The sequence below is a fragment of the Cupressus sempervirens genome, chromosome 3, assembly GCF_028749045.1.
Source record: "Cupressus sempervirens isolate cs-2001-9-10 chromosome 3, ASM2874904v1, whole genome shotgun sequence".
Lineage (NCBI taxonomy): Eukaryota > Viridiplantae > Streptophyta > Pinopsida > Cupressales > Cupressaceae > Cupressus > Cupressus sempervirens.
Genome location: NC_143120.1, coordinates 504,102,301 through 504,125,759, shown reverse-complemented (window position 1 = coordinate 504,125,759; position 23,459 = coordinate 504,102,301). Strand labels below are relative to the sequence as shown.

At 36.0% G+C, this 23,459-nt stretch overlaps 1 protein-coding gene across 3 annotated transcripts in view; it reads right to left on the bottom strand.

Moving 5' to 3' along the window:
* Positions 1-23,459, bottom strand: part of LOC149567388 (ankyrin repeat domain-containing protein, chloroplastic-like) — a 145,713-nt gene that overhangs the window by 58,674 nt on the left and 63,580 nt on the right. For all 3 annotated transcript variants that reach the window (XM_089820569.1, XM_089820572.1, XM_089820570.1), the window contains exons 3-4: positions 14,047-14,145; positions 13,669-13,767 (exon numbers count right to left, since the gene is read on the bottom strand). In XM_089820569.1, the coding sequence (XP_089676695.1) occupies positions 13,669-13,767; positions 14,047-14,145 (198 nt within the window). The remainder of the gene's footprint in view (positions 1-13,668; positions 13,768-14,046; positions 14,146-23,459) is intronic.

Genomic DNA, 23,459 nt, shown 5'->3' with positions numbered 1-23,459 from the left:
TATAGTAGAAGAATGAAAGAGCTGATAGGAAAACTAGATAATAAGCTGGCAGATGGACTAAAGAAACGATGGTTCATCAAAGGATTAACACCATCTCTCGCGAGAAAGATGAAGATAGTCTCACCGTCGACCTTTGCAAATGCATGTACCCGTGTCATGGACATAAAAAGCGAGAGTAAAACTTCCAAGGCAAGAAGGCATGGAATTTCAAGTGAAAGCTCGGAGGAGAGCGAAGAAGAATCTAAAACCATTCAAGCCCTGAGAAAAGACCTGAGGCATTTAATCAAGGAGGTGGCAGGGAGCAAGGAAGAAAAGAAAGAAGGGAGAGAACTTTGGTGTACGGAGTGTGAAAAAGAAGGCCACACTAAGGGAGCATGCCCGAAGAAAGCATCTTGCAAGATTTGTCAGGTATTGGGGCACGAAATTAAAGATTGCCCCTATAATTTGAAAACAAGGAGCGCCCAAGTATTCCTCACCCAATGGGGGCAATCCACACCTTCCACTTTGTCGAAGAACACAAATACAGAAGCCTCCCCAGGGGGATATAGAAACAACAGGAGAGGAAGCAACAATAATAGTAATAATAATAGCAATAACAACACACCGTGGCGGCCACTCCAATATGATTCCAAGGGGAGGTCGATGATTCAATGTAGGAGATGTCATGAAAGGGGACACTTTGCACAAGCTTGTCAAAGCGAAGGAGGAAAAAATGGAGGGATGCTCTGCAAATGGTGTGGGCCAGGCAACCATGAGGATGCAAATTGCCCAAGACAAAAGGGAGTAAATATGCTAGACATTGATGATCCAGAACGCGAGATTCTTGCAGCCACCAGGATGCAGGCCAGTAAATTAACCTATCCAGATGCTACTACAGAAATCGAAACATTTCAGAAACAAAGAAACACATTCAAGATAGCATGAGAGACGAAGGAAAGGTAAAATCGAAGAAGCCTACTTCAAATAGAGGTGTAATGAATATTGTGCGGCAGGTCCTGGAAATTGCTATCCCAGTGAAAATAGGTTATCTATTGGAAACAATACCCCGATTGCAGGTAGCGCTAACACAGGGGGTAAACCTGAAAGGGGTAACCCCAAATAAAGAAAAGGAGGGAGAAGTATGCACAAACAACAATACATTATTCACCATAGGGATGGGGAGAACACCTGTCGTAGTAGAGATGGAGGTAATAGAGTGTAAACTTTCAAACTATTGTGAATGGAGGTTCTAGTGTAAATGTATTATTAGAAGAAACATGGAAGGAAATAGGGAAACCTACACTCTGGCCTCCAACATTTCAACTAGTGGGAGTGGACCAACATGGAATCAAGAGTATAGGGATGCTGATGGGACAAAAAGTCATAGTTAGTACACAACAATTCCTTATTGATTTTGTGATTATCACTCTAGAGAAGAAGGGATACAATGCTCTATTAGGGAGGGGATGGCTGAGCTTCATGCCATGGAACAGTCTACTTGGAAGATTGTGGAGCAAGCTAGGGCTTAAAATCTGGAGACCATCATCACCGTAGCAGAGGTGTTGGTTGCCTTTATGCAGACTGACTACCACACAGATTGGGGACTACTAGAACAGGGTGGCTATTCAAAGGAGAACATGGCTACCACATGGACGAACGGCTCTATCATTTCCATGGGACAGGAACAATCGCCTCTCCTAGAGGCGCTAACAGCAATGGAGGTTGCATTTTGGGGAACCCTTTTGAAACTTCAAAAGGAGAAAAACCTAGCTAAAGTTTGTGGGCTAGAAAGAAAGAGTCTTCAACAGCAGTGGGCAGCAGAGAAAGTTGCTATGCAGGAAGCCTAGAATAAAGAAAAAGTTGAATTGGAGAGCAAGGTCACCGTGGCAGAAGCTAAAAAGATGGACGTGCTTTAGGTATTGTAGGGCGTTCAAACAAAGCAGAAGACAACTGAGCCAAACCTGCAACGGCTAAGGGGAAGTCCGAGCACAGGGATGTCCTCCCATCCTTCCTCTTGAAGTCAAAGTTGATTTTGTTAGTTTCATGTTCTACAGTCGTCCAGAAGACGACTTCTTTTTTTGGGGGGGATAGATGTAGTCGGAATAAAGTAACTATTATGTTAGTACTTGTTAAAGCTAGTCGGGTTGAGTAGTTAGGTGGTAAGGAAATGCATTGGTTGGTTTCCAACTAACCGATCCTTCTGTAAGTGTCGGGAACATTGGTATTGTACTCATGTTGGTTTTTGGTATTAATAAAGAAATCATTTCCTTGCCTACTGGTATTGTGGTATGAATAGAATGTTCTAAGTTTCACTTCCTATGTATCAATTGGATTATTCTGTATACCTGTGACTGTGTGATATTCCAATCTACAACTACAGTTAATAGTAATTGAACTCCAATCCCAGTTATGACAATCAAATCCATGTCTCAATGCATGCATGACACCCTAACAATCCTCATACATTTTACTTTTCTACCACTTATGCATTCTTGGCCCCTTGATGTGATGATGACCCTCGGAGCTTGCTTTCCAATTTGCAAAGTTGAGACATGACCCCTTCTGAGGAGCAATTCGTTCATTCGAAAATCTCTTTGACACTCCCCCACAATCCCTCAGGATATAGCATTTTTGTTCACAGGTATGACTTTTACAAATACAATTAATGATCATGTTGCTTCTATCTATCTCATCCAAAGGAATAACCTCACAATTCAAATACAACACACACAAAAAAAAGGAAAAACTTTGGTTTATCTAACTCCTCTAGTGATTTAAATCAGCTTTCTATCGACTTTAAACAGTCCAGATAAACTACAATTAATAGTAATTGAACTCCAATCTTAGTTATGACAATCCTTCCTCCTCCCTGAGCAATCACGATTGCTTAGTTGACGGTATTCCTTCTACAATCATTGACGGCACTGCAAAATGTTTGAGGGAAGCCACACCGCACATATTTGTGACACCCCATTCCAATTTAATATCTCTACAAGATTCTCTACCCAACAATGTACCAATCTATAAGTGTCATCTTTCAGATAAAAAACCACTATAGCCTTAGAGACAAATATAATCCGCCTCAAAATGTCATCTTCGTTTGTATGATAATTATGATGGCAAATTATTGTTGCTTATCAAATAAGGCACATTATTAAAATATTTGCCTTCACTCTTTTTGAGTGTCGCTAATACAGAAGAACTTTATTAATTTCCCTCAATAAACATTACTTCCCCAGCAAATAGAAGTCTCCTTGAATAGTGAGGCTCAATGATTTTGATAAATAAAATTCTCACGGCAACAAATTAATAATTTGCCAAATACTCCGCAGGGTTTTAATATTCAAAAAAATATATCCCCTAACTTTAAACTTCAGCCATTTTGGCCTCAAATAATATTAATCTGTATACTCCTATTTATATTAATCCATGACAACCTCAAAGTGTCAATAATTTTAATATTGCTTTCCCAATTGCAACACCAATTAATCAAATAAAGGCTCTTGAAACATTTCCTCCTTTCAGTGAATCGTGTCAACAATACCATGTATTAATTAAAGTTGTTCTGCTATGAAATATTTGAACTCTTCTCGGCAACGCAGTAGCTACTCAGAATAATGCTCCACTCCAGAAATTTCGCCATGATACAGTCTTTTCAAACCAAATAAAATATTACAGATTTGTAAATGCTTTAATTTCTATTTTTCAAATAACCTCACATGCTGGGAGGTTACATAATTTCTAGCAAGGAATAAACCCATGGATATATCTCGCAGCTAACAGGTTCGATGATCTAATACCACTATAATATCCTAGAAGGATATTTCCACCAAATTTACTCAAATAATTTTTAGAAAACATCTTTTGCAAATAAAACCAACAAAATAAACCAGCAATGAACCAGTAAATGTTCATTAAAATACCTCGAAATAAGTTATTGCATTATACATTAGTAATACAATAACATGAATAACATCTAGTCCAATCTTAAACACAATGCAATCAATCAAATTAGAAAGAAACTATAAAAATGCATCTGTAATCTCAACTATGAATTCTGATGTGAATCCACCACAGAAGATGAATCGGGGCTACGTCCAATCCGCCCAAGAAGAACCTAAGGGTTTGTGTCCTTAGATCCTGAATAGAAGGCGAAGCTTCCTTGCGTTCTCCAAAGAGAAATCACAAAATCAATCTCAACTCCAAGCCCCCGAAAATGAATGGAACTTCCCCTTTTATTGCTCAAACAATGACCCTTCAACTTCTCATTTTGTTCTCTGTCTTGTTCCTTCCTTCTCCTCTTTTAACTCCCTCTATAATATTAAATTGACCTATTTTATAAATGTGCTTTAAACTATCATAAGTCAAATTTAATATTATATGAATTTAATTTGGGAATTCCTAATGCTCCAAAAAGGGGACATTACATAGAACTACTTTTAGAAACATATTTAAGGGAAAAGTGAAAGTTGAAAAAGAACTAGAGGAAATAGAAGAAAAGATTACGAAGGGAGAAATTAATTATGAAAGTTATTCCAGAGAAAAACATCTGATTCATAAACATGAAAATCTATTATCAAAAGAGGTGTATTGGAGGCAAAAATCAAGAGAACTATGGTTGATAGAAGGTGACAAGAACTCTAAATTCTTGCATTACCGCACCAAAGTGAGAAGAGGGATAAACAAAATAGCTCATATCAAAGAAGAAGAAGACTATCACAAAAGACCCTAAGGAAGTGAGGAGAATTATTGGTGATATCTTCAAAAACGCATATAACCAATTAGATAGATCGAGTCTAACAACACAAAAGAAAATGCTCAGAAGCATACCTAAAATTATAAATGATGTAGACAACAAATTTCTCAATTAGGGGTTAACAACAGAGGAAGTGACAAAAGCCATTGACCTTCATCTAGATAAAGCACCAGGCCCTGATGGTTTCCAAACAATATTTTTCCAAAAATGTTGGCACTGAACTCTAGGAAGCAATTGAAAACGCAAGAAAACCAGGGCACATTCTAACAGAGGTTAATAATACATATTTAGCTTTAATTCCAAAAAGGATCAAAGTGGAGGATCCAAGCGATTTCAAACCAATAGCCTTATGCAATACAATTTATAAAGTGTTATCAAAGGCCCTTGCCAATAGACTCAAAATCCTTCAACGAAGAATTATTTCAGAAGAGCAAACTGCTTCATTCTAGGTAGATCAATATTTGACGAGATCATCATAATATAGGAATTAGTCCATATTGTACAAAAAACTAAGGATCCCAACATGTTAATCAAGCTAGATATTCAAAAAGCATTTGACAAAGTATAGGTTTCTTTGTAAATGCCTGGAGGTATTTGGTTTCTCCAATGAAACCCATCTTGAAATGCATTTCAACTCCAAAGATTTATGTTCTAATAAATGGAACTCCTATAGGATTCTTTGAAATATCTCGAGGATTGAGACAAGGAGACCCCCTCTCTCCCTTCCTATTTGTGATTATGACCGAAGCCTTGGAAGAAGTATTATGTCAGCAAGTAGAGATAGTCAGATTTTGGGAATCAGGAACCTGAAAGAGTTGAAAATATAACACATCAGTAATTTGTTGATGATACTATTCTTCCTAGCAAGAGCAGTATTAGTGAAGCTAAAAGATATCACCAAATTTTAATGGAATACCAAAGTCTCAAGCCAAAAAATGAATGCAAATAAATCAGAGATTTTCTTTCTTAATGCACAAGAACAAGTGGGCATTAGAATTAGCCAAATTCTAGGCTTCAAGATTGGGAGCTTTCCTTGTCGATATTTAGGTATCCCAACAGAGAAAGTTATAAAAATGACTAATGCATGGAATCATATTCTAGATAAAATAGATCAAAAAATGGATAATTCGAAAGACAAGTGGCTCACAAAGTTTGATAGAGCTACTATGATAAAATCAATCCTTTCTGCTCTTCCCTCATACCAGATGTCATGTCTTCCCTTATCTAGGAGGGCCAAACTTTCGATAGAAAAGAGATTCAAAGATTTCTTTTGGCGAGGAACGGAAAATAAGAGGAAATTAGCACTCGTTAAATGGAGTAACATTTGTCAACCATTGAGGCATGAAGGTATAGGCATTAAAAATATGCAAAGTCAAAATCTAGCATTAGGGTCTAAACTACTCTAGAAACTGTAAAAGGATAGTAAAATTAAATGGGCGAGTATCCTTTTTCATGAATATTTGGAACCAAATGATAATACTAAAAATCCACAAAAGGATTCCTGGGTGTGGAACTTTACCTTGAAATGCGGAGAATTCATTTAAGAACATTTAACATAGGATTTAGGCAGAGGAGATGCTGCACTTTTTTGGGAAGATTCATGGGGTGGCTATACCAACATTGAGAAAACCATTACTAACAAAAGAACCGTTGAAATTCTGAAAGGACTTTGGGGATCAAAGGTTTGTGACTACGTGTACACCCCGCATGACAATCAAGGCTCGGTTAGACAATGGAAAAATTTGGATAACACCCCCCTAATGAATGTGGAAAAACAAGAATTGATAGATATATTAAAAACCAAAAACATAAATCTAAAAGACAAGCAAGAGAGCATGGGAATACACAGTTAAAGAAGGATATAGATGTAATTACAAGAGCCAGTAAGTTCAAACCAAAGATCTTCCCTTTCACCTTAGTTGGAACAAGAATTGCCTTTCGAAAGAAGTTTTGTTTCTTTGGGCAACTCTGTAAGAGAGAATTTTGACAGCATGCTGGTTTCAAAAATTAGGATTTGAAGGACCATCAAGATGTCCACTCTGTAAGCAAAGTGGGGAAAATGTAAACCATCTTCTCTGGGAATGTAATTTTGCACAAAAAGATGGCAAGCTGGTTAGGTCATTCAAGATATGGTTCGACAGCTTGGCCCAGGTCCCTCTTGTGGTTTGGTAGAGAAGAAAGGAATGTTTGTGAAATGCAGAACCTTGCAGACTAGAATTTGGATGGAGATAGTAGCATGGACAGATGAAGAGTCTGTTAAGACTCCATTCCTGTTATTCCCTTTTGATGGCAGTAGTGGTAGTTTGTGGTGCTCCCTTGTGGCTGGGTTTGGTAGTCAGTTTCTCTAGCATTTTTGTTCCAATTGCTTGCCCCCATATTAGTAAATGACCATTCCATATTTTGATTTTTCACTCATGTAGATATAATACCAACTTTTTTATATCTGACAAATGTGATCATGTTTTCATAAATGATATTTTCCTGCTATAAATCTCCCATTAATTCATCAAAAAAAGTTTGTGATAGAAATAGTTAACCCTCCTCGAACATTGAGCGTATGTTTCAGACTATATGGACAAAAATCTGTTCTGATATTAGACAATACTTATTTGCAATTGTTCTTGATCATTTCAAAATACTTCATCAATATGCTCAATAATGAAATGTCGGAGATGAATTACAACAGAACTCTCTATATGTACCTGCTAAATCTGTAAACGTTTGTGTTAGAAATGGAAAAAGAAATCTGTAAATAAGCAATACCAGGAAAGAATCTAAGTGAGTAAATACATGAAAAGATATTACCATAAAATAGGAGAGAGAAAGCTTCAAGCTCCAACACCATGAGACAAGATATTTGGAAAGGGGAAAGCAAAGAAAACCCCTTGTGATATTATGAATGAGGCATCAAAAGCCTAAGAAGGAGGAGAGAGAGAGAGATAGAGAGCAATGCTCATACAATAATTAAGAAGAGGAAGAAACCTCATTGTTGAATGAGAGAAGAGGGTCATCTCTTAAATAGAGATGAGAGAGGAGTTAGAATGTAACTCCCATGTCTATGAATGCCACCATTCATATGTGTGTGAGGCCAAGTGTGAGATTCCTCTTAAGGAGGAATAATCTAAAATTAGAAATTACAATACATATTTATCCTCACATATTCCACTAGATGACAAAATAAGATGTAGTGGAAAAAAGGACAAAAAAGAAATATATTAGGATACCTTGGCTTATATCCTAATATATTACAACAATAAAGAACGGAGTTCTAACCTTGGTTTATAAATACACCAAGGAAAGATTACAACTTCTAACACCCCCCTTTAATCTTTACTTGGGGTAATTACATCAAAGGGTATTAAACCCATAATTTTTACAAAAATCTGTAACTTAATCTTCAATATGAAGTAATTTGATTGTCTTCAAGCCATATGGTACATTTGCATATCCAAGAGAAGTACATGAGTCCTTTGAATGTGATCAAGTGGAAGCATAGACACCTCTTTATATGTGTAAAACCAAGAAGGTTTCTTGATCGATCACCTGAAAAAAAGAGAACAACAAGACAAATATCCACAAGTAGAATGTCATCATATATGCAAATTCGAAATCCTTTTGAATAAGGATAATAAAACTCTCATAGAGAAACAATGAGTAAAACATGTTACCACAAAACAATGGAGATAACCTGATATCAAGATAAAGTATATGCTCAAAAAATTGTCAACAAGGACAAATTGAGTAAAAAGCTTGATCAATGCTCTCATGAAAAGTATATTATACTAATGCACAAATGACCACAGACAAGGCCAACTAATGATACGTGCATCAATCTTGCATCAATCACGTGGATATAGACAGTCCACTTAATGAATCATCCCACTGCAAGCTAATTGGGGGCGTCCCTCCATAACATGCATGACTCATGATCTAAGCAATAATGTATGCAGATCATTATCACATTAATATATGAAAAGAACATAAAGGAGAGACATGCTGATCAAAGTAGAATTATCATGATTTTTGTTAGGATAATCAAAAGAATGGAGTATGAGGATATAACAACATATTGCCTTCAAATTGGATCAAATCATTTGAATTTGGAGGGAAAACTCCAATAATAACATCCGCTTCATGGAGGAACAAAAATGAAACAACATGGAGGAAAACTCCATAAAAATATTATCCTATCAAAATGGAATAGATAGGATCAAATGGAGGGAAACTCCATATAAAATGAGTGCATACCAATATAGGATGGAGGGATACTCCATCGGCCAGATAAGGAAACTATGTATCATTTATACTGAGGGGACCTACATAGTTATCCTTGAAAAAATATTAAGCTCCCTATGCAACTCAAAAAAATTATTATATAAATCATGTATATCAATGGTATAAAACCATAAAGTGCCAACATGGGCATAGAATAATGCTATAAAAGCATAAAAGTGCAACTATGGGCACATCAAAATATTAAAATGAAGGCAAATGTGTAAGATTACTCATAATCCAATTAAGTAAATATATAACGAAGATCAACTAAATATAGATATCAGGTATAAAACTCCATTAAGGGTAAACATGAGTATTTAATTCATTTTGCAAAGGTATATATATTAATTTCTGAATCATTATAGTCATAAATTATATATTTATCTGGGCATATATGTGAGCCCCCATATATACTCAAATAAATATATGAAAATAGATTGGTTAAAGAAAATAATCACCTTTCCATACTTAATATTTTGGAAAGTTACAATATTTACCTTGGTTCAAAAATATAACCTCAAAGTAATAAGAACATAAAGTCATGGGGCAAGAAAAGATCTCCCCATTTTTCTCATACTATGTCTTTAAGATTGGAAGTAATTCAAAAAGAATTTTTTGAAATAAAACATTAAGAAAGATATAACTAAAAACAACTTAGTAATTAATGATAGAGGTCAGATCTGGCAAATAAGAATATACTAAAAAGAGTTAAAAAAAATTTCTAAAAAAAGTTTGAATAAAAGCTTGTAATGAGTAAGAGAGATTTAAAATAGAATATTGCACTTGTCTGACAATGAATGATTTCATGCCAAAAATAGGTTGACAAGAGGCAATAATAAAAATAAATGATGCCTCTGTCAAGAGCTAAAAAAAGAAAAAGAATCTTGCAAGAAAAGACAAGAAAAAAGTTACTAGGAATAGTAGAGATATGTCATAGCATACTGACAAAAGGTGAGAGAGCAGCAATCAGTCTGATTCTGCTTTTAAAATTCTCAACATAACAAGCAATCATCTAAAAAAAAGAACCTGAAAATAAAAGACCAGCAACTGCAAATTGAGGGAGAAAAAAAATATATGAAGCTATACCATGTGCGGAAGCCATACATGCGAGGGCGATTCTCTGGTCTGTTAGAAATAGTTGTAGAAAAGAATATAACTAACTTCTCCTGAAAGCATACATAAACAAAGCAAAGCACCAACAAGTTGCATGGCCGACAATACCAGAAAATCGCCTGCATTGATAAAAGTAATGGTTCCACTGTAATATGCTGTCTTGAAAAAAATCATCAACTGGCTAGCAGTCACCAGCAATAAGGCAAGAAGAAGATACAAACGAAATCTGTGACTTATTTTATAAAGCTGGAAGCCTAGGTACATGTGCTCCTTTAAGAAGATAGGCACATCAGATGTTCCTTCTAAAAGCTTTCCAAAATCTTCCATATGAACAATTTGAAGTTTGCACACCAAGTTGAATAGAACACACCCAGAGAGGAAAACAGTTGTCAAATAAAGCCATGATATAAGGATGGCTATAAGAATTGCTGCAGTGTGCTACGAGGATTCTTCATGAAGATGTATGATCCGCAGAACTTCTCGAATCACCTTCACCACAAAGCAAGGAAAGATGACCCATTTAAGAAGACTAAAGCTTTCCCGGATTTGAGTCTTGACATCGTAACGAAAGCGCACAACAGGATGATGAACCTTAACGAACAGAAATTTTCTGAGGCCATATTTCTTTAGATTGTGAGCCATACACAGCATCGACCATCCTCTTTCTCCTACTAAGACTTCATCAACGGAAGTATTCACAAAACCTTGTAATAAATAGATCCTTTAGAAGCCGCTTATGGGTAGGAGCAGGGAGAGCCTCGCTGCACTCCATCCCAAGTGGGCAGGGAAGCCCTACGTTCATCCATATGACCGATTCCATAAGTAGAAGAAGGCTTGAGGAGGGCATTAGTTATATAACTAGGGGCCAATGTGGCTTGCTAAACACTGTATTTTGAACCCACTTAACTTGAGAAAAGAAATGGGTGTCTGGGCAACAGCATTGTTGTTATTGTCTCTCTGGTCTTGTAAACCATACTGCGACAGAGCAGTCCTTCGGGCTTCTGTTTGGAAGCTCGAAGAGGAATGAAGGGTCATCGCCTTACGTGAAGATGAGGTACCACATGGGTCCTGTTCTCACATCGGCCATCAATGTCCATGAGATCTGGTATGGCAGATGGAGCAACAGGGAGAAGAGGGTCATCAGAGAGTTCCTCCTCTCCATCTCAAAGGGAAACCTTGTTTCAGAGATAACCGTGAAAATTATCTGGGCTTCGAGTTCCCCGAGTTCTGGCGGAATATAGAAGACATAATTCCCTTTCGCAAATCGCTGGAAGGAACGGCAAATCAGTGGGCTCTGGGGCAGTATCCTTGGAAGCCATCGATTTCTGTGGCTGTAGAAAGCATCTGGCGCGCACATACTGCGAAAACATTCTTCTGGCAGGATCGGTCCATATTCAGGCTTGAGGAATCGTGGCAATGATCAGATAGCATATCCATTGGCAAGGGTTTTAGTAAGCCTGGGAACAGCATATGATTGCTGTGGGCTAAATACCGCGTGTTATAGTGTGACTTCTACATCAGAACAACGGTCTACTGTTGGATAATCACATAGAGGAGAGCAGGAAAGTGACGGGGAAATGAAAATGGTTGCATTGATGCAGCAGTTTCTAGAATTAGGGTTGGATTTTTATGTCACCATTGGAATCCTACTTGTTACCTCTATTCTAGTTTTCATTGTTATAAGGACAGTAAGACGCAAGAAGGCAGACACTATTTTGCTTGTAGGATTAAGTGGAGGTGGCAAGACTGTACTTTTTTATCAGCTGCAGGATGGGTCATCTCAATCCAAAATCTCATGGTGAAAAAGTAAATACCAAACTAGATGGGCATTCAAAGTAGGATACAATCAAGGGAATTATCTGAGTCCCAACTAATTTAAACAAGACTTATCATGACTATAATCACATGAGGAAATTAGAAGATACAATTGCAGACGGAGAAACACACAGTCCAAAACACAAAAGTAATTACAGTGTGAAGTCATCAGCACCAACAGAGAAGGAGAAGGAAAAAACATAAAACTCAACCAGAGAAGAAATGAGCATAGCCATGCTAGAAACAAAACAAAAAATCAGAACACGAAAATTTTGAACGGAAAACCAAAAAAAATACAATCTGGATGAACCGGTCATTTGGCCCGCGTAAAAAAAAATTGAAGAACAATAGTTCTACAGCCTGCGAGCTTTGCAAGCACAGCCAACATTTTAGGCATAGGAAAAAATTGAAAAAAAAAAAAAAATTCTTTATTAACAATATATCAAAACAAGAAAAAAAAATGATATCTAGATAGGAAAACCTTTTGGCGGCAAGCCTGCCAAAGGGGGTTAGATGATAAACTAATATAAAATAAGAAGTAACCTGCACAAATTAGAGCACACAAAAGTTAATCGGGTTTGGCGGTAAACCAGCCAAATACAAAAAAAATTCAATTTCTTCCATCTTAAGAAGATTAAAGAAGAAATTAGTGAAATCTCTCTCAAGAGTCTCCTTCGAATCATACCTTCATGCAAACACTCAAAACAAAGATTAAACTACTCTGATACCATGTTAGAAATGGAAAAAGAAATCTGTAAATAAGCAATACCAGGAAAGAATCTAAGTGAGTAAATACATGAAAAGATATTACCATAAAATAGGAGAGAGAAAGCTTCAAGCTCCAACACCATGAGACAAGATATTTGGAAAGGGGAAAGCAAAGAAAACCCCTTGTGATATTATGAATGAGGCATCAAAAGCCTAAGAAGGAGGAGAGAGAGAGATAGAGAGCAATGCTTATACAATAATTAAGAAGAGGAAGAAACCTCATTGTTGAATGAGAGAAGAGGGTCATCTCTTAAATAGAGATGAGAGAGAGGAGTTAGAATGTAACTCCCATGTCTATGAATGCCACCATTCAAATGTGTGTGAGGCCAAGTGTGAGATTCCTCTTAAGGAGGAATAATCTAAAATTAGAAATTACAATACATATTTATCCTCACATATTCCACTAGATGACAAAATAAGATGTAGTGGAAAAAAGGACAAAAAAGAAATATATTAGGATACCTTGGCTTATATCCTAATATATTACAACAATAAAGAACGGAGTTCTAACCTTGGTTTATAAATACACCAAGGAAAGATTACAACTTCTAACAGTTTGTTAAGATGCTTAAATCTTCTAGAGCCAACAAATGTTCTTTAAGGCACTCCTAGCTTTTAAAAATAATGTTAATTGTCATGTAAACAAAATTTGTCCATTAAGTAATCATGTATATCAGGAGATGTGTTCAATACAGGCAGAAATTTTAAACTAAATGGTTTGGCAATTCTGTCCCTTCTTTCTGTACAACATCCTCTTAATCTGAACTTGAAGCTTGCTCACTTAGTAATTGCTTAATTATTAATTAACTAATAATTAAGAGAAAATTCTCCAAACATGATTTCACATTTTCATTTAACAAACACAAGACAATACAATAATGCACCAAACCAATAAAAGGCTTTTAGCATATTCCAAAATTTATGAACCACTTAATTGAACAGTCCAATATCTTCATACATACCCTATCACGAACTAAAGCATTCGCTCCTGCTTTAAGAAGATGGCTAACTGTGCCTTCTTTCTTGCAGGTTATAGCTTTGTGAAGGGCAGTCAAACCATCCTGCAAAATACTCACAATTCAGCGTGAGCAAAATATGACAATCTTACAAGATTTCTTATAACATTAGCTGCAATTGCTCTCAATAAAATTGTAGATTCAGAACAGAAATGAGACTAAAGTTGCATTTTGTCTTCAGTTGTACGAGGCATGTATCCAGAGATAAAAGATAGATGATAGGAAATATTTAAAAATCATTTGCACAATTCATCATTTTAGAAGTTCAAAAAATATATGCACACCATTAGTTATGTATCATCAATGTAGAATAATGGAAATTACCTTGTCAATAGCATTGATATCAACACCATGCCTTAGAAGGAAGTCCAAAAGATTAGATTGACCTGCTGTTGCAAATGTATGCAGAGGTATCCATTTTGCCTGAAATGCATTTGCCCGTGTGTTAACATAAAATTACAAATTATGTCAATGCACTACTTGATCCGTGAATTTCAAGAGCTTTTATAGATGGACATTACATAAGTGGGGGACTCAAATCAGCATTTTGGGCAACAGCTAGTTGCCCATCATGATTGAATGATGAGATTTACAGTTTTGTAGACACTTCCATAGTTACAATGTGAGATGAGAAAAAACTTACAAAAATGATTCGTGCAAGTGTGAAATGTCAAGTCTTATATTTATTTAGAATTTTCAATTTACAGGATCTACTCTGAGGGCACATGCCATTACAAAATTTGGTGACCCATAATTGAGGATCAATATATTATAATTACTTCTACTATGAGGGCACATGCCATTACAAATTTTGGTGACCCATAATTAAGGATCAATATACTATAATTACTTCATACATTGAAAGCAGCCAAAACTGGATGGTTTTTTCAGCTTGAACAAAACCCAAGATAGGTAAGTAAGCATGGGCTGAAAATTTAGTTGCATACAAGAGAGTTTAGCAGTGACAACAAAGAAATCACTGATTAATAATAATTTAATAAACAGTAAGGCAATTTTCTCCATAGCAGCCATCTCAAGAGCAGGGACAAATTTTCACAAACATTTTTACCAACAAATTAGAAATTGCGTATCTCTGTAATCTTTGAATATTTTAATTTCTAAAATCTTGCAGGACCTATAAAAAAAAAAACTTAGGGCTTATGCCTTTAATTTTTGAAAAGAAAATCATATATAAAATTATATGGACATCAAACCAAGAAATGTCAAGGCTAGGTGTACCTGTTCCCTTAGTACCTGACTACAAATGCCAGAAAATGATTCCTAGATTACTTTTATTAGGTACAGAAGAAAGAAAGGAAGCAAAGCCTTCTTCTGATTGTTTTGAATGTTTGTGCCCTTTCCAGAAAGAAAAGTGGTCTTGGCTTAGATTATAGTTAGGAGCTATTTTTGGTGCAAAATAGTTGTTCAGGGTAGGCATCTTGGTCAGAAACAACAACTGATGCTACTTATAATCTATGTACCTGAAAGTAATAAAGTTTCTATCAAGATTCACAACATGAATAGAAGAATAGGATGCTTCAAACTCTCACCATCAGTGATACTCAGAAGAACCAGGAAGGCAGCAGGGCACATTCAAGGACCTGATATGGGTCTTCCTAGTCCCAAGGTGGGGCTATGATATAGATGTAAGGTCTATCTGGAATTTATGATTAGCTTGAGGCAGTTGGGATGTCTTACTGCACTCTAACCTGCACCTTGCTCTGTTTCCCATTTCAAACCAACAGGTGAGAACTACCACCGTACATCATGTAGCTTGGTAGCTACATGCATTTTTTTTCATTTGTTTTGTTCTCATCCTTAGGATGGATCACTAATTGTGATCTGATATGTTGATGCAACATAAATTTAACGGATTTTCAAATACTATTGAGGCTTAATATTTTTAAGAAATACAAAAACTACAAAATCATGTGACAGTGAAATTTTGGATGAATATCTTGTATTTTTGGGGTAAATTGATGACATCACCAATAGTTGCATTACTTTGAGACTTAATTATGTAATTAGCCCAATTTGACAACTTCATTATGGGAAATGCCTCTTGTAATTCAATGTGCCAGGCTGAAGAATTAACAAAAGGCTTCTTTGTGTGGAGGTAAGGAGCCTTCAAAGATCCTTGTGTTGCTATTCGTACTGTTAAATGTTCTTTTTGTATTTCATTGCAATTGCAGTCATCTATAAACAGGATATATGGGTAGGGAAAGAGGACAAGGATAGGATAAGATACGATAAGATAAATTTATTAATCTCCAACAAGAGACCACAAAGAGGGTCTAGGGGACTGGAAAACATACAACAAGGCCACACCCAACAACAGGAAACCCAAATAGTGTTCAGGGAAAGAGCAAACAAAAAAGAACCAACCAATAGTCTGAGAGAAAAAAACAAGAAGCAACTAAGCCCTCCTAGTCGAGGAGAAGTAGTCTAGGAGTTTAGGTGGGCCCCATGCCATCTTAGAGAAGCACTGGAGGTGGGTTGTTGTAGCTAAGTGTAACGCCCTACGAGGCCTCATAGACCTGGTGTATCCCAAGAGACGAGGGTTGAGCAACCACTTCGTGCCCCGAGCCATAGACATAGACTTGAAGGAGGTGATAAGCTGATCCGAAGCCTGTCTTAATGGGAACTGAAGCTGGAAGGTGTGATCATGGAGTTGCATGGCCTACCAGAGGTAAAGAACAAGGCACCAATGATTGGTGTAACTGAAAAATGACGAAAGGGGTCTACACTCACAGAACAGATAGGAAAATCTCCCCCTAGTCTCATAGTAAAAAAGACAGCATAAAATAAAGAGTGTCTCAATTTCTGCCTCCCCCAAAGGACAAAGACGGTAGGTCCAATCCACTCTGACAATCTGTATGAATACATAGCCTATGGGAGCCCACTCTGAAAGAACCCAAGGAGATGCAGAGGGCGTGAGTCCAAATACAAACAATGTACAGGGGCATACGATAATCCCATCCTGAATATCCATATAGTGCTCAGCATAAAAGGCTATCCTCGGTCAAAGCCCCCCCTGGGAGAGGGACTCCATGTCGTGCAAATATACTATCTATAAATGTTGAGCCTGACACGCTCCTTCAGCTCTTTTTGAGGAGGAAGGAGATGAGCAAGGACATCCCAAGAGAACTGAAAGGGGGGAAGACGATCCATTCAATCCCCTCTGAACTCGGCAAGCAGCAATGGGTCTTACTAGCAGAATTTGTGCTCGCAATCGCCTCAAAAGAGCAATAGGCTAGATATGAGTATCTGTGAAGTCCCTTAGAAGAGTCAGCGAAGCTCCAAAGCTGATGAAGGAACCAAACCAAATCAAAGATGGCCTCGAGTCTAAAAGAATGAGCCACAAACTTAGCGAAAATAAAACTGTGAGGGGTGGACCAATGGCACCAGATGATGTGTCGAAGAAGCAAGATCGAGACTCTCGACTGAAGCCCAATCCAACTCTAGAAGTGAGGACCCCAAAACCACATAACCATAAAGATACCACAATGCATACTGAATTATGAACAAATCATAAACACAATATTTAGATCGCATTACCTTAGAAGACTAGAACCTTTGAAATGCAAAAGTTCTAATATAAAGTATAATTCTTTAGCATCTGAACTCCTCACGAGATTGATTCCATTAGTTATTTTGAAGCTTAAGAGACGATAAATCATAAGTACACAAGGGTGAAAAAAGTTACAATGTCTATCTCTGTTTGGCATTGTTACATGCAAAATAGAAGAATGGAAACGAGGTTATTGAGTATTTCTCAAGGTTCAATCTGAAAAGAGGACATAGGAAGAAAATAGTTGAAAGAAAAACATTTAGGGAGAGCCATGATTAAAGGATTTCATCCTTAGTAAAATTGTTAGGAGATATTGCATATGAAAGAAAGTCTCGATCAAATGTTCTTAAGTAATCTTATAAACTACCTAAAAGGAGCCTTTTGTTGCACCTAACAAACAAGCTCTTGTAAATGTCATACAAAGAACAAGCTTAAAAAGTAGACATGGGAAAAACTCAACAAGCAACAACATGACAAATGTAATGAAGGTAAGAGTTTAAAGAACTTAGTTTTGCAAATGTAGAGAAAATTTAGAGGCACTTTCTTCAAACAAAAGAAAGGGAAAAAGAAAATATCATGTAGTAGATATTGATGAAACAATTAAATTCAAGATTGTTTGAGAAGAAGAAAGCACAGATGCAAGGGCAAAAAGGGGCCTAAGAAGGGAAGGTGCTCTAGAAGACTTTCTCTTCATGGCAGATGATTCTAAATTTCATATTAGTGATGTTTAGTTGTTTGATATTGTTGATGTGAGTTCTGTTCCACTACAACGTGCAAAATCAAATACTCAATGTTCCAGGATGAAACAACAAACATTCAATCCTCTCTTGAAATAAGGTCATCTCTAAGCTTGCAAAGTAAGATCATGAGATGACTTCAAGGTTCATTCTATTGTAAATACTCACTCGGTGAAATAATATGATATGTTGGTTATCACAAAGGGACTTACGCTGTTCATTCAATGGATATCAACTCTTGCACTTCTAAAGATTTGGCTCTACAATATGCAATGAAAATATAGTTCAACTTTTCCTCTTGAACTCCAACTTAAACTTCTAACCTCTATTTCTACTCCTACTTCTACTATGAATGCAAGGAATCATGGATGGACTTGGACTCTACTAGATGTAATCTCTCCAACAACTCCACCCACCTAGTGCAAGCTTCTAAGGATATCCTCACATGGTTTTAAAATCAATATCTACCCTCTTCAATCCCATCAATGGATGCAAACTGAAGATTGGATATCAATTGAAGTTAAGTGGATTTAATCATCTACTTACTACATAAGGCACGCTTACCATCAGCAAGAGGCTAGTGGCCTAGATTTGTCAAGTCATTCAAGTGAACATCCACAATGACTTCCATCCAACTAAACTACTTCTGAACAATATGAAATGAAATCCTAAGTGAGGAAATATAGATCACCATGCAATAATGCAAACTTGATCACAACAATTCACCATGCAAGACACAACAATGAAAAGTAGAGCAAATTTGGCATTATATTAGTAACAATTCCCCAACAAGTCCCTCGTTTACAAATAAGAGGAGGAATCCTTAGATAGGGAGCTCAAGTACAACGAACAACCAAGATTGATTTGAAATCAATGGCCAAGATTAACTACATCATCCCTATTTAAGGTTTCATATCAACCTACTACAATCATTAAATGCTCACCTAATTACAATTAAGCACATCCTTGTGGGCCAATGAAAAAATTGCACTGCCTTCATGGGCCAATGAGAAAATTCAAATCCATAACAATTTGATAAGGATGAATGACATGTGGATCAATGAGAAGAGAGCCCATTGTACACAAAGGTGCCTCATCACTTTGGGAAATGTGTTATGTATCCTGTAGGGCAAACAACCTCTTTAAAAATAATTATCAAATTTTAAATGATAATTGCAATAAGACTAAGAAAATCATGCCAAACTTGCCATTTCAATTTTCAACAAAAAATAATATAACAGGGTAACGCAATTTGATTGGAAAATATTTAATTATTACCATTTATTATTTATTTTCCATCCATTCAATTTTTTATTATTAAAATCGATGTCATTTGGATAATTTCATTGCAACAATGGATGAATTAATTAATTAATTTTTAAAATCACTCGATATTTTGCAAAATCGAGGTAAAATTAAATCTCATTTCAATTTAAAACCCTTCTTTTTTTTCTAATTTTTGTCACTCTCTCAAAAAAATTTGATCTTGATTTTTTTCGTTTTAGAAAATGAGTCTTACGTCAATTTGAATTAAATTCTTTATAAATATATAATCAAGGCGTTTTAATCCCCCATGTTCATGCATTATTTTCTAAGGTTGAATTTTGGGCCCAATGCCATATATAAAAGAGGCCACACACATTTGCAACAAACTTCGAGGCTCAACTTCCCATTTCAAGGCTCAAAGATCCTTGCTCTAAGATAGGGTTGCAACTCCAAGGATTGAGCTGGGATGATTGATGCAAAGCATTATAGAAACAACCAATAAATGGGATACATTCTGATCCCTTCAAAATCCATGAAATAAATTCCATTCTTAGACATCTCATGAGGCAAAACATAATACTTTTCAAAACATGTTTACCAATAATTCACCATTTACATTGTTTTCTTTCTATTCCGTAGAATATCATACATAACTTTTGTTTCTGATGTTTTCTTGAAAAACCCTTTGGAGTAATTTTTAAAAACTAGGCCTATCAAAACATATCCAAATCTCAGTACAATCCAACACACCAATTAAAAATTATGGTCTCTATACCGAAACACGTTTTCACTATCATAAACTAGAAACAAAACTAGTAACCTTCCTAGGGAAGCCAATATCTTTCACAATACAAAACCAAATGATCCCAAACCAATTTCATATTATGTATTATTGAGTCTAGTTTCCAAATTTGTAATCCATTCATTATTCCAATCCATAAATCATTACATGCATGCAAATCTATGCCTGCAACTCCATTGAAGATATAAATAAACCAATTTCCACCAAAACATCCACAACTTCCATAAATCTGATTGAAAACGACTCAAACAAAAAGGAAATGAAATTAGAGATTTACATATCTTTCCAATGAATCCATTTAGAGATCATACTCTTCCATATGTGTCAGTACCAACTGCTGCAACATGACTGCTATCAAGGAATCTGAAATCTGCAAACATTCCCTTTTACAGAAATGCTCATAACTTATCCATTTCTCCACATAATAATTCCAAACCAAAACCAAAAGGAAGGTTATTCATCCTACTATCCAAATATACAGAGTTTACATTGTTTCCAGGTCGTACATGACCGTACAAGACCTGTAACCAACACAAAACTGAAAAACCAATCAAAATAGCAATATAAAAAAGCCTCCAAAATAGATCCAAAGTGTTTTCTTCTTCTCCTTCTTCTCATTCATTTATCTGGAATGACCATTACAATGATTTTATGGTGGCTTGTAACTTCCCAACCACCCTATTACATGCTTTTAACCCTTTTTGCACTTTTTGCAATATTACAACTTGTAGTTTTGCACTTTCTTGACAACTTTACATTTATTGCCTTTGGGCATTACCACTGATTCCATTACATGGAATATCACATTAAAACATATGGAATTACATTAAATAATTAAAATATTTCTTGGGATCATCTCCAATATCTTTATGACTAGGTGCTCCTGCACCATACTCCCGAGCTTGAAAAATTTTCATATCCCATGGAAATGCTTTGTTGAGAATCTATAAACAAATCTTTTGCCTCTTTGTCTTCATCACTTGATTGATGCCTCTGATGCTTCCTCTATTGCTTTCAAATGATTCCTATCAATGGAGTTTATGCTAGTTGCCTTAAATGGTGCTTCTGCCATTGCACAGTCCACTCGTCCATGCTGCGACACAACTTTTGTCCCTCACTTGGGAGTCCCTTCATGCCTCTCTCCCAAAGACTGTTGGCAACACACAAAACCATCTCCTATGGTCTTCGATAGATCTTCCTGTCCACCTACTGCAACTGAATGAACAGGCACCAATCTGCAACCACAAACTTGCATAACAAGAATCAAAATCCATTTTGATCCATTTCAAATCCATGAAATAAATTCCATTCTTAGACATCTCATGAGGCAAAACATAATACTCTTCAACAAAATTTTACCAGTAATTCACCATTTACATTGCCTTCTTTCTATTCCGTAGAACATCATACATAACTTTTGTTTCTGATATTTTCTTGAAAAACCCTTTGGAGTAATTTTTAAAAACTAGGCATATCAAAACATATCCAAATCTCAGTACAATCTAGTCCACCAATTAAAAATTATGGTCTCTATACCGATACATTTTCATTGTCATAAACCAGAAGCAAAACTGGTAACCCTTCCTAGGGAATCCAATATCTTTCACAATACAAAACCAAACGATCCCAAACCAATTTCATATTACGTATTCTTGAGTCTAGTTTCCAAATTTGTAAGTCATTCATTATTCCAATCCACAAATCATTACATGCATGCAAATTTATGCCTGCAACTCCATTGAAGATATAAATAATCCAGTTTCCACTAATACATCCACAACTTCCATAAATCTGACTGAAAACAACTCAAACAAAAAGGAAATGAAATTGTATTTACGTATCTTTCCAATGAATCCATTTAGAGATCGTAACTCTTCCATATGTGTCAGTACCAAGTGCTGCAACATGACTGCTGTCAGGGAATCTGAAATCTGCAAACAACCACTTTTTATGGAAATGCTCATAACTTATTCATTTCTCCACATAATAATTCCAAACCAAAACCAAAAGGAAGGTTATTTATCCTACTATCCAAATATACAGAGTTTACATGGTTTCCAAGCCATACATGGCCATACAAGACCTATAACCAACACAAAAACTGAAAAACCAATCAAAACAGCAATATAGAAAAGCCTCCAAAATAGATCCAAACTGTTTTCTTCTTCCCCTTCTCATTCATTTATTTGTAACGACCATTACAATGATTTTATAGTGGTTCTTGGTGGTTTATAATTTTCCAACCACCCTATTACGTGCTTTTAAACCTTTTTGCACTTTTTGCACTATTACAACTTATAGTTTTGCACTTTTTTGACAACTTCACATTTATTGCCTTTAGGCATTACCACTGATTCCATTACATGAAATATCACATAAAAACATATGGAATTACATAAAATAATTAAAATATTTCTTGGGATCATTTCCAATATCTTTATGACTAGGTGCTCCTACACCAATGATACTTCCTACACTTGCCTTGAAATGAGACACAAAATTAGAGACAAGGTAAAAGGCCTGGCTATAAGATTAAACAAAATTAACATAGGTATAAAATCAAGTCTTATCTCAAGATGAAACAAAGTTCACATGGGGAGCGAAATAAGTATCAACTCAAGATGAAAAAACATTTACAGAGGTAGCAAAACATGACTCAACCCAAGATGAGACAACATTTACATGGGTAGCAAAATATGATTCAACTCAAGATGGGACAACATTTACATGGGTAGCAAAGTATGTCTCAGCCCAAGATGAGGCAACATTTATATGGGTCGCAAAATATGTCTCAGCTCAAGTTGGGACAACATTTACATGCGTAGCGAAATATGTCTCAGCTCAAGATGGGACAACATTTACATGGGTAGTGAAACATGTCTCAACTTGAAACAACCTCTGCATGGGTAGCAAAATAAGTCTCGGCCCAAGATGCATTTTATAATTAGTTGGATTTAGCTCTTCTTTAGCATCACTCCCAATTTTGTTTAGCTCTCAAACTTAGCCAAATCTCTATTTCATTCCAAACACAAATTCATCCCATTACACTCAAGTACAATGCCAAAACTTTATAACCCAGCTACTACCACAACAGCCTAAGCAAAGAAATAAAAGAGGGGGTCCCCATTTGCAATACATCGTAGGGTATTACAAATTTATTTTGGAATCACTCAAATGCCAAGAAAAATCATTCATAGGTTATGGTTGTTGTGGTTGTTGTATATGTTATTGTTAAATTAGAAGATCCCCAATTGAAGCCAAATGAAGACTTTATGCTTATCGAGCCTTAGATTTTCTTCTATCCTTAGCTTAGCTTTCAAAAAACCTAAAATGCAAAAAAGTCAAAATATTCCAAAAAACA